Consider the following 18,372-nt stretch of genomic DNA (forward strand, 5'->3'; position numbering starts at 1 on the left):
TCAGACAAATCGGTGAAATTTGAAGAAAAAAAAATATATTCAAAAATTTATTAAAAATAGCCTTGACCATATTTCTTTAGGCAACCCTATTTATTTATGTTCAAGAACATATTTTCTTTCATAAAATATAAGTTTAATCCGTCAGACGTATCGGTGAAGGTCGACCATATATGACGTCATCACGTATCCGACTATATGTATCTTTACCTTGTCTTGCCATACATTTTGTTAGAAAGTAAATTGTCAACTAGCCTATTACGTATGTATCTTTACCTTGTCTTGGTCTTGCCATACATTCTGTTACAAAGTAAATTGTCAACTAGCCTATTACGTATGTATCTTTACCTTGTCTTGCCATACATTCTGTTACAAAGTAAATTGTCAACTAGCCTATTACGTATGTATCTTTACCTTGTCTTGCCATACATTCTGTTACAAAGTAAATTGTCAACTAGCCTATTACGTATATATCTTTACCTTGTCTTGCCATATATTCTGTTACAAAGTAAATTGTCAACTAGCCTATTACGTATGTATCTTTACCTCGTCTTGCCATACATTCTGTTACAAAGTAAATTGTCAACTAGCCTATTACGTATGTATCTTTACCTTGTCTTGCCATACCTTCTGTTACAAAGTAAATTGTCTCTAGAGAGTATAATTTTTAAGTAATTTTATAAAGTTATATATACCTAATAAAGGGACTAATAACGAATAAAAAATGTCAAATAATAATTCCATGTTGCCAGCCCTCACCTTAATACATGCCTTTTAAGGAGCAAGCGAAGAGGGCCTAATTTTCGCACCATTTTTTGCGGAAATATGACATTCTTGTTTTGAAAAAATATTCAGGTGACCGAAATTTTTACAATTTTCAATGCATTCCTTGTCTGAATACAGATCTAAGGAAGCGACAGATGTGGTTAACAAAGTGCTGCGAGATAAGTGTATTTTATGGTTTTGTGAGCAGGCCCAGATAAAAGGGTCACTAAGCCCAATTTTTGCGAAAAATAGTTCTAGTTTTGTGAATAACCGAAAGCGAAATTCAACTCGTGTCGATCCCTTCGGTCGTGTTTTAATTAATCGCCACTCGTTGCGAATTTCCTATATTTCGCACTTGATCCGTAATGTACTATTAACGGCCGGTCAGCGGTAGTCACAAAGCCGAAAGTTATATAAAATTGAATTGTCAACGTTTAACAACTTCTGCAGAGGCTAGTGCTGATTTAAGAATTACTAAGTGGGGTTCTTAGCTTTAAATATAGCTCTAATTAGGCAGAGAACATACATTTGGCAGATATATAGCTTATACACGGTTATAACGGGAATGCCAACAAATATGAGCCGCCGAATATTGGGTTGCATATGAGCACTCTCGCTTCTCGCTTTTTAAGAATATTCTCACTTTGCGCTATGATCGTACACACAGTGTGCTTAGGTGCAAATTGTGCAATACGGACGAAAGTAATAAATCCTGGCAGTGAATCAAACTGGGCTATAGCTTTATGTTATCGACAATGTTACAATGGGGCGCATTCATTCTTATTTAGTTGTATGTATTAAGGCAACAACATATTCTCCGGCAGGTAAATAGTTCCTAATAAATCTCTTTCAAGTTACAAAATTACGTATTGTATGACCACGCATACATTAAATATATTGAAGGGATGACAGTAACTGTCACACAAAAACATTGACAAGAGTCTTAAGCTTGTGTGCCCAAACTGCAGGGGGCATGTACGCACCTTTTTCCCGCGCGTCTCGGCCACCATGAGGCACTCGGTCCACAGCTTGGCGTTGAGCACGTCGGCAGCGATCACCTGCCGCTCCTCGTCACTCAGCCCTCTCTCGGTCTTCACTGGCGGACTCGAACCACTCGCCATCGCTTTTTTTGTCGGAGATGTGAATTTTAATACTGAAATAAAAAGGGAAGATTTTTTACGCTCTACTTTAAAAGATAAACCACAATCGGATTAGGACTAACCTCGAAATCTCTTCCAAAGTAATGAAATTTGGTATATGTTATTAAAGGTCTCTTTTTCATGTCCACACTATTTGACATTTGGGGACCTCGAGGAATCGCAGCCATCTTGGAAAATGTGTACCATCCTGGAGAAATTTGCGTTTTACTTTAAATCTACGTTCTCTGTGAAAATATGGTGTAAGGCAACATTGAAGCTTATTAAATTCTACACAAAATAGTCCGATATCTTTGCGGAAAAAATACATCTTGTTATAGAAAATAATTGCTGAATCCAGATTTAGCGCTTATACCCTTTCAGGTAATATTCTCTTAATAGGAGACTTGTAAGAATATGAATTTCACTTTTGTCTATACATTTGTACACGTTATACCCCAATATCAACATTTTACTCGACTGCGACTTAGACAGAAAGTAATAGGGTTATGGGTTTAAATAATGATAATCAGTACACCCTGTAGCTCAGAATACTGGACGGATTTTTTAAAAATGACGTATCGGTAGATTCCTCTTGCACTTCACAACCTGTTTCCACTTGTTTTATTAAAGAGAATTCAATACAGCCGCCTAGAGGACGCCGAATATTAAATCATTCTTTTACTTCTATCGCCTACCTAAACTATTGAGTGGATTTCAATAAAATAGACAACAGTAGACTAAAAAATAAAAAATGTGATAGCAAAAACAGATTTTAGGTCTTAAATCGGGTTTAAACAATAGCGACAGTAATGAAATTTGACACCTACTATTTCAGGGATCCCTGTTTGCGTGTCATAAAATTGGAGTTTTGGGGACCACGGGGATCAAAAGCCATCTTGAAAAATATAAGTCATTTTTGGTTTTTCTGTTTTTCTTGGAATATCTGGGTTTAATGTGAATACTGTGTATGGCGAAACAAATGCTTATTAAGTTCTAGACAAAAAAAGGTATAAAACACCATGTCCCTAAAACGGAACTTTCTTCTAAAACAGTGGTTCCTAACCTTTTTAGTACTGTCACCCCTTTGACTAACTAGGGAACTCGATTTCTCATTATTCATTAATATTCTTTCTTATAGATAGGTCTTTTTATCTTTGATTTTGAACCCCGTAAAATGCCAGTTTTACCCCCACGGGGGTAATTAACCCCAGGTTAGGAACCGCTGCTCTAGAAACATGGCTCAGAAGTCAAAAGGTTACTTAAGGTACTAAATCATCTACTAAAATTTTATTTTAAGACGAGTCAGAAAACAATACTTGTATAATTTTTTAACCAACTTTTGGAACACAAATACATTATCTACCCAACCACGAAAAAAACGATTGTGCGGAAACTTGTAAACTTCTGAACCGTAAGGCTTTGTTTTTGTGACATGGTGTTGAATTAATTATTAATTACCTTTTCAGTGTGGAATTTAATAAGCTTTCGTTTCGCCATACACAGTATTCACATTAAACCCAGAAATTCCGAGAAAAAAAGAAAAACCAAAAAAGACATACTTTTCAATATGGCGTTTGATCCCCGTGGTCCCCGAAGGTACAATTTTATGACACGCAAACAGGGATCCCTGAAATTGTAGGTGTCAAATTTCATTACTGTCACTATTGTTTAAACCCCATTTAAGACCTAAAATCTGTTTTTGCAGTCACATTCTTAGTTCTAAATATTTTTTCTTCATTTATTTTACTAAATTTGTGCTGCATAGCACTCGTGTACCAATTATGGATCTACTGATGTCTATTTTATTGAAATCCACTCAACAGTTTAGGCGCTAGAAGTAAAAATACGATTTAATATTCGGCGTCCTCTCAAGGCGGCTGTATTGATTTTTCTTTAATAAAACAAGTGTAAACAGGTTGTGAAGGGCGAGAGGAATCTACCGATACGTCATTTAAAAAAATCCGTCCAGTATCCTGAGCTACAGGGTGTACTGAATATCAGTATTTAAACCCATAACTCTACTTTCTGTTTAAGTCGCAGTCGAGTAAAATGTTGATATTGGGGTATAACGTGTACAAATGTATAGACAAAAGTGAAATTCATACTCCTACAAGTTTCCTATTAAGAGAATATCCCCTGACAGGGTATAAGCGCTAAATCTGGATTCAGCTATTATTTTCTATAAGATGTATTTTGTTTCGCAAAGATATCTAGGACTTTTTTGTGTAGAATTTAATAGGCTTTAATGTTGCCTTACACCATATTTTCACAGAGAACGTAGATTTAGAGTAAAACGCAAATTTCTCCAGGATGGTACACATTTTCCAAGATGGCTGCGATTCCTCGAGGTCCCCAAATGTCAAATAGTGTGGCTGTGGACATGAAAAAGAGACCTTTAATAACATTTCAGATTTCGAGATTAGTCCTAATCCGATTGTGCTAGAATGCCAACAATGAAATGTATTTAGAGAGAAGAATCGCGTTTGCTTAGTTAAAAGTGAACGAAGAGACTTAAAACAGCAATATTTAAAGATTACACAGAAATGTTAGATCAATGTTGTAGCAAAAAACGTTAATAGAAAATCCAAAGGAGTTTACAACTAGGGAACAAATCAAATTATTTTATGAAATATTTTTTGATGTGTTTCTTTAAGTAGTCACACTACTAAATATAAATTATAAACTGAAATACTAACTCGGTGGACTTAGACACTTTTTCTTAGGGTATGATATCTATTTCAGTTTATAATATACTAGCTTTTGCCCGCGGCTTCGTCTGCGTGGACTTAGTAACAGCAGCTAAAGTAAGTATAGCGCCTGGAAAAATTCTCATAGCAATCATTCAATTTGAGCATATTATGTACACAAATTAGCAGGCACTTCATTAATTATCTCAATTCCACCCCGCTTTTTACTTTCTTAGGGGATGATTTTCGGGATAAAAACTATCCTATGTCCTTCTCAGGGACTCAACCTATCTCTATGCCAAATTTCATCTAAATCGATTCAGCGGTTTAAGCGTGAAGAGGGAACACATAGACAGAAAGACAGACAGACAGACAGACTTTCGCATTTATAATATTATAGTGGATCATCTGGTGTACAGTCGCCATCAGATATATCGGAGCGGCCAAGGTGGTCACAATATCTGAACACGCACTCTAACGCCTTGACAATAGAGGCGAGTTCAGATATTTGTGAGCGCCTCGGCCGCTCCGATATATCTGACGGCGACTGTACTTAAGAATATATAGCTATTCAATTATTTACTTTTATTCTTTTGAACTGGACTCTTTTTCTTTTGAGCTGGAGTATTATTCTTGCGTCGCTTCGGAGGCGCCTCGTCCTCCTCCGAGGAGGTGGACATCTCGCGAATGGCACGTTTCTTCCCTGCTCTTTGCGCTTTGGCATTTTTAGCGTTTTTTGCTTTCAGTGCCAACTTAAGAGCTTCAGCCTCTAAGTAGCCCTCGGGGTACTAGAATTTAAACGTAAATGGATTAGTTAATGTGTAGTTTTTTATATAGTTTTTATGAGTGTTGACATTTTATTTGGAAAGACAGAAAGAGCATAACAAGAGTTCCGTTTATGTTATTTTGCTTACGAATAAACCGTTTGACCGCCAGACACCCATAAACGCGCACAGTAATATAGGCCCTCGTGCATTCCGATATGGTTTATGTTGACTCGTTGTACAGTCGCCATCAGATATATCGGAAATCGGAACGGACGAGGTGCACAAAAATATCTGAACACGCATCTATTGTCAACGCGTTAGAGTGCGTGTTCAGATATTTGTCCTCTCCGATCCTTGGCCGCTCCGATATATCTGATGGCGACCAGGGACCGGCCCGCTATCCCTTATCGGGGTTTTATAAGGGTATTGCGTAAGGCTTAACTCACCATACCCTTTGCCAGACGAAACCCTTTGTTTTGCTTTTAAAAACCCTTATATAAAGCTACCACATTTAAGTAATCGGTAGCCCAAATACCCTTACAAAACCCTTATCATCCGCTCATCAACACCTTGCATATTGCTTATTAGGGTTAGCCTTATAAAGGGCTTCCCTTTTAGCATATAAGCGTGCTAATTTAAGTCGTCTACCTTGTTCATAAAGCACACATTACTTCGAATCCGAGCGATCGTCGGCGGCGACGGCGGCGTTCTTTGACTAGGCACGTATTTTCTTTCCTTTTCATACACTACCGTAGATATATACTAATCCTGTCTCTTTCACGCAAAGGGAAACCTTTATAAAAAGCGCTTAAAGATAAGGGTAACCCTTATTAAGAGCTAGCCTTATTTTTGGTTAGCTTTTCGGTAAGGGTTAGTCAAAGGTAAGGGTATGAATGGGCTTGCAGTTCAAAAGGAAAAGTCTTTCAATGTGTTAGCCGTGTTTAAGTGTCGCCCATTGAAAGGGTTTTATCGCGGAAAGGGTTGTCCGGTCCCTGATGGCGACTGTACATACTAGACGTAGCATTCAAAGGGTTAAAAAACATGTTGCTCTTTTATAACGAACGTTACGAGATGTAACGTACAGCGAGCTGCACAATTGCTTGGACATATTATGGTTGGAATTCATTTATAACCTGGTCATGCACTTTTGCAGCTGGGTGTACAAACAGTCGGTTAATTTACTGAGATGATCTTCAGCTGTAGGCAAATGAATTGAGGTATTTTTGTTTCAATAGTTGAGGGACATTTGTATGAAATACAAACTGTAGTGGAAAGTGTTAGTGAGTTAGTGTGAATACTGCAGTGTACTGACGATGGCGGGGAACAGCTTGGCGCCGGGCGCCCAGGGCGCGGGCTCGGGGTCGTCGCGGCGCAGCAGGTACTTCCACACGCGGAACCCGGCCAGCCCTCGCTCCGGGTAGTACTTCACAACCTTGTAGATGCCATCGTATCTAAAACACAATAGTGCAGTTCTCGAACAAGTAAATATGACGTACATATTGAATTTTTAAATAATATGTATGAAATTGACTGTCTTTGCTTGTAAGGCATATTGGGACTTTGTCAAAATTGCCCAAACCGCATTCATGTCCATGAGCTGACTATCTCATAGTTTATGTTGAAAATGTTGTTTGATGTTCTCCCCTCCGTACAAGACCTCGGGACAGTCGGGACTCCTCCTGTCATGGAAGCAACTGCGGCCTACCTGATGCCCTCCTTGGGCGCGTACTTGGGGAAGTGCTTGAGCATCTTGTAAGAGCGCACGACGCGCACGGGCTTGCCGGCGCGCCACGCGTCGCCCGCGTCGCCGCCCTCCTCCGATACCTTTGCCACCGCGCAGTTGCGCGCCAGCGCTCTGCACAATACGGATGACACGTGGCGAATTTTATAACAATACTTAGTTACATGCGACTAAAACATAACTCACGCTGTCTAATTGTCAGGCTTTAATGTAAATATAAAAAAAAATACGAAAAAAAATCAATCCACCATTTCATCAGAAGTTCTACTTAACACAATGATGCTTGCCAAGAGCAAATGTACGAGTTACTACCTATATATAGCATATAGGTTTTGCTGGCAATGGGTATAGTTGCTGTAGGTCGGCCACAGTCATTTGTCAGTGAGGCATAAGCAGAGAGAATCATACTCTCTTTTTCTTATAATTGTAATGAAATCCCAAAAAGAGGGATGAGTATAGTTTTTAATTCAATTGTTATATAAAAAAACTTGTTAGAAAGACTAAAAAAGCCCAAATAATTAAATAAATATAGTTACATAAAACTAAAACAAAAACGGGACTACGAATAGAGAGCCTTCTCTTGTATTAGCGGGTGGCTGGGAACGTGTGACTGTGTTACGTGTGTGAGGAGCTTATATTGCGAGGCGTTTTTCATCGTGAATGGTAAGCTAAGCTAAACGCTCGTGAAACCGCCTCTAACGCAAACTCAACGCTTGTGTTGTGTTGTGGAACCAGTGTGAATAACTAACTTGTTCTCGCGCGTGAGGGTCTGGTCGCAGGACTGGCCGGCGGTGCGCTTGTTGCCGGACAGGTCGCGGCCGCCGCTGCCCGTGTACGTGAACTCGTCGCCGTGATCCAGGTCGTCCTCGTACCCTCCTGCACAATCACACGTCTTTTGTAATGTTTAAGAAGATTTGCATAGAGTTATTGCTATTAGGTACCTCGCGGCGCAGTAAACACTATAAACAAGCGAATAGACAGGTTCATTGTTGGTGGTATTGTTAGCAACCATCAAGGACGGCGTGAATCGCAACAGGATAGCTCGCTGCAGATCGTGATGAGTAAAAGAGATATTACCGCGACGGGTCGCGAAACCCACGACAAGGCCTATGTTTCAAAAATTCCACACGCTGTGAAATCCGACGCTGTTTGATCATTTGTGATGGACCAGGCCTGTTATATATACCTGTTAAGGTATTTCTTAGATCAGGTAACACTTTTGACGACTGGTCTGGCCTAATCGGTGGTGACCCTGTAAGTGCATTTATTTGTTTCTGAGTTATTGGTGTGTTCTATGTATTTAAGCAACAGCCTCCTTGAGCTTACTGTGGGACTTAAGTCAATTTCTGTAAGAATGTCCTAAAATATTTATTTATTTATTATTTACTGTAACTTTCGCTGAGACGTATTACAAATATTTTGTTCGAAACTACTGAAAGTTACATGGCAAATATTATTATAAAATGTGAGATGGCAGGCACGTTAGCAGGTATAAGTAGTTGTTGTTGGTTTGTATGGCAGAGTTGGTATGAGAGCTGGGTAGAAGCGGTACCTGAGAGCACGATGCTGTAGGCGCCCTCCTCGTCGCGGCCGTGGATGCCCGACACGGGCGGCCGGTGCACGCCCGACTCCGACAGCTGAAACCAGATTACTATCACTATCACATCACCATCACCGCATGTAACACTATAACGAATCGATGATTAAGGCCTATTACGTTCGTGTTCTCATTCTTAGTGAGAGGGAGACGGACGTGCATGCTCGGGATGTGGGACCGCGAATATCATGTTTTTAAATTTTAATTGTTTTTGTGTTGTTAATAATAATAAAAAATAATCGCGGAGTTCCCTCAAGCATAATATTGCTTATTTTTAGAAATAACTTTCATATTTTTAGTTTTTGTGCGAAATTTATTACAATTTTTTAAAGTGCATTTGAGACCTACGTTCGTGATATTTTTCTATCCAGCGAAAGTCAAAAACTTAGAATTGGAATTGCTGATTGATACTTAAATTGATGGCAACCGCATTTTGAATGCGTGATCTATAAAAGCGCTACTACTTTTCAAAAGCTCCGTTCTCTGAGCCTTGGCCTTCTCTATTTAACTTGGTACTTAACACAAATAATGGTTTAAAAATATGTAAATTCCATGGCCACCTCACTACTTGTAATGTTTCGATGCGTAACCACTACACTATCGAGTGTGTCATACCTGTATCCGGAACCTCCAGCACATGCCGACTTCAATGCCGGGAATGGGTCCAAAGTGATTAGCAGGCATGGAGCAAGTTTTGGTCTTTCCTAAAACGAAACAACCATCACTGCTGCAATTCATTAAAAATACACAGTGGAGGATCAACATTTGATTGGTTATTTTACGCTAGTACTTATATTTAGTTTATCCTACCAGATCTTTCAGAGGCTCGACACTAAAATGCAGGGCAGGGTTTTTGTTTGAATGAACAAAGACATTCGCCTTTAGAGTTATACACCATTAATTATAGGTACTGCAATATTTACGTTCATTGTCCATTCAACATTCATCTAGAATTCTAGACTATCTAGAAGGTGGCTAGGAGGTTTATATTTAGGTATACAATACACAGTTTGGAGAGCACACTAATAATTTAGATATACAGCGGTAAGGTGCCTTGGGTGAACTTTGAAACTGAGGTAATTTGGAAAATAGCCACTAGACCAGAACTAGAATGAATACCTTATGCCTACTTGAACAACACTCGGGCTACTGCAGCGCTTGTCGAGACATCATGCTTCATTTTGCTACAAGTGCTTCTAGTTTAGTCGATATTTGTAGTTTTCAAAATTACCCAGCTTTCGAGTTGTTCATATGAATATATGAGTAAAAGAACTGGTGTCCTACCGACACACGCCATGCCGCGGCCCCAGTCCCTGGTGGTGGTGGAGGCGGGCGCCTTCTTGCGCTGCCTGCTGGCGCCGGGCGCCACCACCGCGCTGGCGTCGCGCTTGCAGCCCGGGCAGTACCAGTCGTCCTCCGGCAGCTCAGTCAGCGGCGGCTCCAGGCAGATCATGTGGAAGCCCTTGTTGCACTCGTCGCATAGCACTATCTGCAATGCGCAAACCAATACAATATCACCACACTGATTGTGTCTTGAAAGAGGTTACCGCGGCACGGCTATGACAGGTGAGCGTCCCTGGATGCCCCACCACTGTATATAAATAAAACATTTGACTCCGAAATATTCATGATCATCGCACAAAACATTGCTGACATCACGGTTTAAACCCAAGGCCTGCTTCATAAATATATACAAATATTCTAATTATAATAAGAAAAATCTTACTTTATCAGGAAATTCTTTTCCTGAACACAGGAAACATCCGCAATCCTTACAACGCGCATTTTCATTATCGCGGCACGTCAAGCAGTTCAGAGGCATTGAACCTGAAAATTTAGTTATCATGTATAGTAGATTAAGTGCCAGTTGCACCATCCGCACTTAACAGACTGATCAACGGCAACCGGCGCGCCGCGTCGGTTTACTATGAAACTTTCCATACAATGAAATTTAGCGAACTCTTTAACGATCACAAACAGTTGGTGCAACCGACCCTAAGAAAGACATTAACAAATAATGCGCCAAAAATACACTGACCTCAATTAAATGACACTTGGACACTCGCAGACATTGTAGTATAGTAATTAATAATATAACTTACGTTTGTCAGGTTGAGTTATCATCATCTGTTTGTAGTGGTCAGTTCTCTCGGCTAGGGGCACAATGTCCTCGATGGCGAAGACGCTGTCGTGCACACGAGCTCTAGTGTCATTCTGCGGTACCGCCTCGGGGCCCAGGTACAGTGTGCCTATGAGCTCATGAGTAACACGCAGTTTCTTTATTTCTTCTATTTTAAAGTCATACCTACAAACCAGTTGCCTTTATTAGGTAAGTACTTAAAATACATTTAATATTAAATTTACAAAGAAAAAATAACAACATACATAGAAAAATTGCATCATAGTTAATCTTTATAAAATCCATAACATACCAATATCCTTTTTCTAATGGGCTCTCTGTGTTATGGTTTATCATAACTGTTTGCCCTACTTTCAGATCTTTAATTTCTATGGCCGTTCTAGCTCTTGGTCTTATCTCCTTTAATTTACAATAATGGAATGTGTCACAATCACTGTAATGGAATGATAAATTAATTAATATTAACATTTTTGGTTTCATAACAGAGTTAACATGTCCCACTTGAAGAGTACATTTTTAAACATTGAATATTAATTATTGAATTTTGTCCAATTTTAATGTATTATTTCTGTGAACGGGGTATAAGTTTCATATGAAACTTGTATGGAACTTGTACCCTGGTTCACTAATCACAGTTACACACTACTTTAATTCCATCGAGTTTAGGCTCATTAGAAACATTTTGAAAGATATGTAATGGACCGGGGTGAATTTTGATACTCACTCATCATCCAGCTGCACTTTGTACAACAAGTGCCCACCAGTGGGCCGGTCCTTTGGACTTTTAGGCTTCCCTACTTTCTCAATAGCTTTCTTTGTTGGAGTTTTTGTGAAATAATCAGCAATACCTTTCTTTTTTGGTTTTGCAGAGTTACTATTAGCAGTCTCATTTGGTGGCTTGTTTTCTGAGTCACTTGGTGGCTTGTTCTCTGAATCACTTTCCTCCTCTGCACTTGCTTTAGTGATACTAGTGGTAGTGTTGACAATGGCTGGTGCTAGAGCGGGAGCATCAGGATCCTGTACTATCCTCACTATTTTACCTTCAAACCAGGCACCTTGTTCTCGATCCTTCATGTCAATTAAATCTCCAATTTGATATATAATGCTTTCAGCATCTTAAAAAAAAAGGCAATTTCTCTTTCTTAAAATGTGAAATCCAGATTTTTTTAGGCAGATTCTGCCCAAAGTAAAATATTCTAAGATAGCGACTTTATGTGCAGGGTTAAATAGCCAAATGTACTTTACTGTTCCAAAATAAAAATAAGGTTGAGGTTCACTTAGTTACTCGAAGGTAAGCTTGAAGAGTGAGTCCTTTTATAGGGATTAGTCCACCTTTGTACCTACATTACTTAAGAATGATTATTACTACTTACGTTTGATTTCATGAATATTCTAGTACCTTTAACTAAAAATACTAGTTGCAGCTGAAGATAGATAAAGATTGTCAAGGCATATCAAATAATGTAATGCATGGGAACTACATTTATGTTTAGTAACTATTTTTTTTAATAAAAAGAGTCATCCATCCTAGCTCATATTATCACTGTGCCTGACCTAAACACTAAAATATTTTAAAACATCAGAGAAAAAATTTAATATAAATACTACTTGTACAAGCCAGGGCCATTTCAAATGATCAAGTTAGTGAGATATTTTGTTGTGGAGGATTCAATCAAACAGAAAAATGGCTGGGAGGAACTGTAGCAAAACAGAAATTATTTATTAATCAGTTCAATACAGTACCACAGCATAATGTGCAGTGAGCTGCAAAACTAACAGCTTAACAAAAAGAGATATTGTCTCTACATGTAGAACAAGTATTCTGTGGCTTATTACAACAATTTGGTTGGCCTGAATGGCGGCCACGGGCTGCAGGAGGACAACACCAACTGCGGCCCTGGAAGCCTTACTGGGCCTGCCACTGCTGCACCTCTTTATACAACAGAGAGCGTTAGCTGCGGCAGTACGTCTCAAAAAATGTAATGTCTGGAGACTGCCTAGGGTGCCACACACCGAAATCCTCAACGAGGTACATAGGTAAAGAACCGCTAATAGAAGCGGCGACTGACAAGATACCTAAGAAATACAAAAAACAATTACACGAAGGACCCCATGAAGGTCTCAACCCAAGGGAGCTGAAAAACTTCAAATCTTCACAGATGGATCAAAGACAAGGTCAGGCACTGGCGCTGGGGTATTCTCAGAGGACCTAAACATACACATCCGACACATCTTGGTGCCTATAACACATGTAAGTCTCAAGGAAAGTATTCAAGAAAGTGCCCATCCGCATACTCTTTGACAGTCAGTCGGTACTAAAAGCTGCAAAGTTATATTTTGACATCAGGGCTAATCTACGAATGCCACAAAGCTCTCACAGAGTTATGTACCACCAACAGCATAACTCTGCAGTGGATTAAAGGAAACAGCAACTCGCGAGATAACGATGCAGCCGACATATTAGCGAGAGGTGGCTCGGAACTGAAGGTGGCAGGACCTGAGCCAATTCTACCTCAGCCATATGCCTGGCTCCGCAACATGCTGCGACACAACACCAAGGTAAAACACCAACAGTACTGGTCTAACCTAGGCACTTGCAGGCAGGCGAAGAAAGCACTCCCTACAATTAACCCCGGTCTGTCACGGAGGCTGCAACAGCTCTGGCTACTAACTGGGTCCATAACTGGCCACACCCCACTAAACAAGCACCTATTAACCCTACGTGTTACAGATAGCCCCCTTTGCATGCATGTAGGCAAAAGAGACAGCCGCCCACGTCATTCTCGAATGCCCATGGCAGAGTATGGGCACAACACCTTAGTTTCGCCAGGGTCCCTTCCAGAAATCGTTGGCAACATCAAGGATCTCCTGGGTTCCTGGAAGAGTTGGGTTGGCGAGAGTAGTACCGACAACCCATCACGATGACGTCTAGTTTCGGAAACCAAGCCTGCAAATACCTATAACCTATATACAACAATCTGGTTTCAGCAATGTAAAGAGAACATCATTATATTATGTTTTCATTGGTTATTAACTGTCACTGAATGTCTTCCCGAATACAAATTACATGATTGTTACCCATATCATTTTAGATTCTTACCTATATAATTTATCTCTTTGGTCTTGATGTCTTCTTTAGATTCAGTTTTGGTCTCAGCCTCTTTTTTGACCTCAGCCGCTGCCACGGGTTGTGAGCACACCATGAGTTGTATGACATCGTTAAGTTTAATGTTGTAATCATGGAATGTGTATCCATCATCCAGCTGTAATATTAGTTTGGCGTTGGGCATAGGCCGTTTGACATTTTGGTAAAGACCGTATTGAACTTAATTTCGCCATAGAGATCAATGAGTGTAAGGTTTCTTATTCTATTTCTGCTAGCCAACAATTCAATGGTTATCTCAAAGTTATAAAAGCAACAAAACATACAAAAAAGAGTCGCATGTCAGGCATATCGCTACAAGACAGGTTATTTTTGTAACAAAATTGAACCAAGATGAATATTTGAGGAATACATACCAATTTGCCGCCGTATAACAGCCGTTGAGATTTTGGGTCTATGTTAAACGCATCATTTATGATATGTCTAAATTGTTCAATTTTAGTTAGTTTCGAGTTAACCGCGATCACGGTGTCGGGTTTACCAAATATTCTTACGCGTACGTGCATTTTTGAAATAAAGTCAAACTGCAATGAAAAGTAGTAATCATTGAAATGGCGCGAAATTGTGTGTTCTGTTCTAACAGCAGTCGAGACTCGGCAGCGACAACAAACTTCAAATGACTTTTTTTTTATTATCTAATGACTCAGAATAATGACTAAAGCATAGAAGTCGGGCAAAAATGCTTCGCAAATATGTATACCCGTACTTTACTTCCTTACAAATTAGATAATGTGCCGAAAAGAGATGCATATATGCTTGTTATTTCTCATTTACGTACGGTGTCATAAGTTTGATAATTTGCTAGGGATGTGACTGTGTCGACTTTTTATATCGATAAATTATGCATAAGTTTATGTGCCGTGTAAAAGAATAATCATATAATGAAAGTTGAAACGCGGCAATTTCAAGAAATCTGTAGCAGGCGGCTCGTTGAAATGAAATGAAATGCGTGGAATACAAGGATTGCATAACTTTTATACTTTTTATAATTTTCATATTCTAAAAATCATTAAAAAGTATAAAAATTATGCAATCCTTGGAATCAAAGAGCCGCCTGATATGAGGATTAATGCATGTACCTAATATAGCTTTTATCTCATTTGCAGTCTACTCAGAACCGTCTAACTATACCCCTCGTTTTTTTATCATTAGAAAGAAGGCGAGCGATCTTAACGTGTCGTTTTATCGAAAAACACTTTGAAAATAAGTCACAACAAATATAATATACGATCATTTACATACTTTTGCTTTCATAAGTAAAATATTGCTATATTTATAAAAAAACTTGTCAATAAAAAGACACGTGGAAATGGTTTACCGTTTTTTCTAATGCTAAAAGACTAAGTATAGTTTCTAGTCATGTACAGTCAGCTGCAGAGAAAAGGCACCCCCCCTGCATACAAAGTTCTGTAAATTAGTATGGACGTGGGGTACCTTTTCTCTGCAGCTGACTGTACCAAATAGGAAATGAAAAAAAAAACGTTCGTGTAATATATTTTTTTTATTTAATAATAGGGAATATTACGCGAAACTCGGCGTAGGTGGCGCCACTATCACAATCTGAGGGTCTATCGCGAAACAAGAAAATCGAACTTTCGTTATCTAACATCTCTGTCACTCTTGCGTATTCGAGCGATAAAGAGGCAGCTAGATAACGAAATTTCGGATTCGATTTTTTCGGTAGGTCCCCTGAAAACTTGTCAAAAACCTGTTAAAGGTACAGTATGAATAAGTTACGATACGGTGCACTAAAAAAGCTAGTGCTGCACTCTGGTGGCAGAACATTGCAGTAATATCCCCTATTCCTCGTCCTTTGGAAATCTGAAATAAAAAGTTGAGTTTTGTGACCAACAATATTAATAAAAGGAACATTCATCAATGATCATTAATGTCTTTTTTATTAGGGTTCCGTACCCAAAGGGTAAAGACGGGACCCTATTACTAATACTTCGCTGTCCGTCTGTCTGTCACCAGGCTGTATCTCATGAACCGTGATAGCTAGACAGTTGAAATTTTCACAGATGATGTATTTCTGTTGTCGCTATAACAACAAATACTAAAAAGTACGGTCCCCTTGGTGCGCGCGTCCGACCCGCACTTGACCGGTTTTTAGTATTAAACTATAGTCTGGCAAACACAATCTGTCAGTAAGTAAGAACAAAGAAAACTATAGGTACAGTCGAAGGCAAAAATATCGATCCAGACAAATGGCTTAAAAATATGTGAACACGATTTTATTGTCTGAGCGTACACATATTTTTGAGACTTTGGGAATGTATATATATATTTATGCCCTTGACTGTACTCATCAATTAAAATGAGACAGTCCTGGGCCAAACTATAAGAAAGCTGTAAATGTCGATAGGTTATTGATCTGAGGTCGATACATCACTATGCCAAAAATATAACCTTTCATACTTAGCAGAAAAGTTCGAAAATTTATGCAAAAATCTATATAGACTTGAATGCAAGTAATAATTACATAAACAATATATCGATTTCTATGTTTAGGGTCAGGTCCTATAAATTAATTTCTTCAAAATTGAACAAAACTCACCGATTAAAGGTTATCGGTTCGTGCGTATTTTCTTTTCTTCCTGTATGCGATTTACAGCCCTCGATCACACAAGACATTATCACAAAGGGAACTTCAAACCATTACAAATAAAAACTCAACACGTTTTCCAACAATCTTTCAGGAATAGCAAGAATATAATTAAAATAAACCAAGATGACCGCTGAAACATCCCGAAATATTTCAACTAAAATAATACGACTATGTCAAGTTGTTACAGTTGACACCTACCTGTGAAATAACGAACTTATATTTTATTTGGCTGGATTATATTATAGAACCACATAGGACCATTTGACATTTCCCTCAATTCATCTTATGACAATACTGAAAAAAACGAAAGAACTTGCGGATTGTTGTCTCACTCACTCATAGACAAAAAGTAATAACGTGTTGTGAATACGATATCTTTTACCAAGCTTTTATTTTTGCCCGGCTTCTTTGCTTTAGTCATTATTCTGAGTCTAATGAGGCATGTAATGAGGGATGAGGGCCTCAGTTTTTTTTTTTTTTACATTTATGGCCTGGATGCGAGTCCTTTAAGCCAAGTCTTTATTTTGCTATTTTTAAAACACTTCATTTAAAGGGTTAAATGGCAGAGAATGCACTAGTAATTTTGTTAATACACTTCACTTTAAATCTTCAATGCTGTATTTTTGATGTACTCGTATAACGGAACGTAACTGTCAACGTTTTTAAGAATATCGGTGAGGCGGCGGGGGACATTATTATCAAACACTTCACTTAATTCACTTGCAAGGATGAGTCTTTGAAACGCAAACACTTGGCATTTAAATATAAGGTGTTCAACATCTGCAACGCTACCATTCTGGCAGTGAGGACATGTACCATCGGCTATAATCGAAAATCTAGCTAAGTGCGCTGGTGCACAGTTGTGACCAAACCTCAATCTATTGATGGTGGTAATAAAACTACGACTTCCCATCTTTATCTTCTCATACCAAGGCTTTCCAGGTAAGTCGGTTTGAATACTAGCGTACCATCTTCCTTTTATCTCTCTATCTTTGGTCCATAAATCTATCCACATCTTCACAACATCAGTCTTAACAGAAGCTTGACAATCAGTTAGTGGAATTCTAGTACTACATCTTACATCTAATTCATTAATACCTAAATAAGCAGCTTTGTCTGCAACTTCATTCCCTGTTATACCAGTATGGGATGGAATCCACATAAAATTTATATTTACATTATTATTTTTCAATTGTAATAACATCTTTTTAATTTTGTACAAAATAAAATTATCTTTATAATGCAATTGATTATTCTGTAATCCATAAATTAAGCTAAGTGAATCAGTGAAAATAAAGAAATGTTTATATTCTGACACTCTTATTATAACTTTCAGGGCTTCAAATACAGCATATGCTTCAGCCGTAAATATGGAACATAAATCATGCAATCTAAAGCTCTGTACAAATTTAGTCTGAGGATCATACACTGCACTTCGGACGTGAGACTCTGCTTTACTACCATCTGTATATAATTTGTAATAATTGGGAATTTGTGACAAGAAATGTAGAAAATCAGTATTATTATTGATAGATTTTGTGCATACTGTAATGTTTAAAAGTTTACTATTAAAGCTATCTTCATAACATGGCCAAATTTCATTTTTATATATATTACAAAACTTAGCTTCCACCTGTAAGAGTAATGCTGTTAACTTAGAAATTCTGGGATGACCCTTTATTCTTCTTATTACACTTTGATTATTTTTAGCATATATCTTAATTAAATATCTATAAGCTAACAACACCCATCTGACAGGTAAAGGCAT

General features: G+C 38.5%; 1 protein-coding gene and 1 long non-coding RNA gene across 2 annotated transcripts in view; one reads left to right on the forward strand and one right to left on the reverse strand.

Annotated features, from left to right (window-relative positions):
• Positions 1-14,584, reverse strand: part of LOC134754198 (E3 ubiquitin-protein ligase UHRF1-like) — a 31,387-nt gene extending 16,803 nt beyond the window's left edge. The window contains exons 1-14 of the mRNA XM_063690344.1: positions 14,353-14,584; positions 13,934-14,096; positions 11,558-11,948; positions 11,126-11,266; positions 10,796-10,998; positions 10,420-10,520; positions 9,978-10,182; positions 9,309-9,397; positions 8,649-8,733; positions 7,846-7,972; positions 7,061-7,210; positions 6,668-6,806; positions 5,172-5,376; positions 1,746-1,915 (exon numbers count right to left, since the gene is read on the reverse strand). Coding sequence (XP_063546414.1) covers positions 1,746-1,915; positions 5,172-5,376; positions 6,668-6,806; positions 7,061-7,210; positions 7,846-7,972; positions 8,649-8,733; positions 9,309-9,397; positions 9,978-10,182; positions 10,420-10,520; positions 10,796-10,998; positions 11,126-11,266; positions 11,558-11,948; positions 13,934-14,096; positions 14,353-14,502 — 2,319 coding nt within the window. The 5' untranslated portion in view covers positions 14,503-14,584. The remainder of the gene's footprint in view (positions 1-1,745; positions 1,916-5,171; positions 5,377-6,667; positions 6,807-7,060; positions 7,211-7,845; positions 7,973-8,648; positions 8,734-9,308; positions 9,398-9,977; positions 10,183-10,419; positions 10,521-10,795; positions 10,999-11,125; positions 11,267-11,557; positions 11,949-13,933; positions 14,097-14,352) is intronic.
• A 2,495-nt stretch (positions 14,585-17,079) lies between these two features.
• LOC134754492 (uncharacterized) lies at positions 17,080-18,200 on the forward strand. The gene is made up of 2 exons (XR_010128893.1): positions 17,080-17,546; positions 17,941-18,200. It is a non-coding gene; the product is annotated as an uncharacterized LOC134754492 (long non-coding RNA).
• Positions 18,201-18,372: the final 172 nt, after the last annotated feature.

This window comes from Cydia strobilella, chromosome Z, assembly GCF_947568885.1.
Source record: "Cydia strobilella chromosome Z, ilCydStro3.1, whole genome shotgun sequence".
NCBI lineage: Eukaryota > Metazoa > Arthropoda > Insecta > Lepidoptera > Tortricidae > Cydia > Cydia strobilella.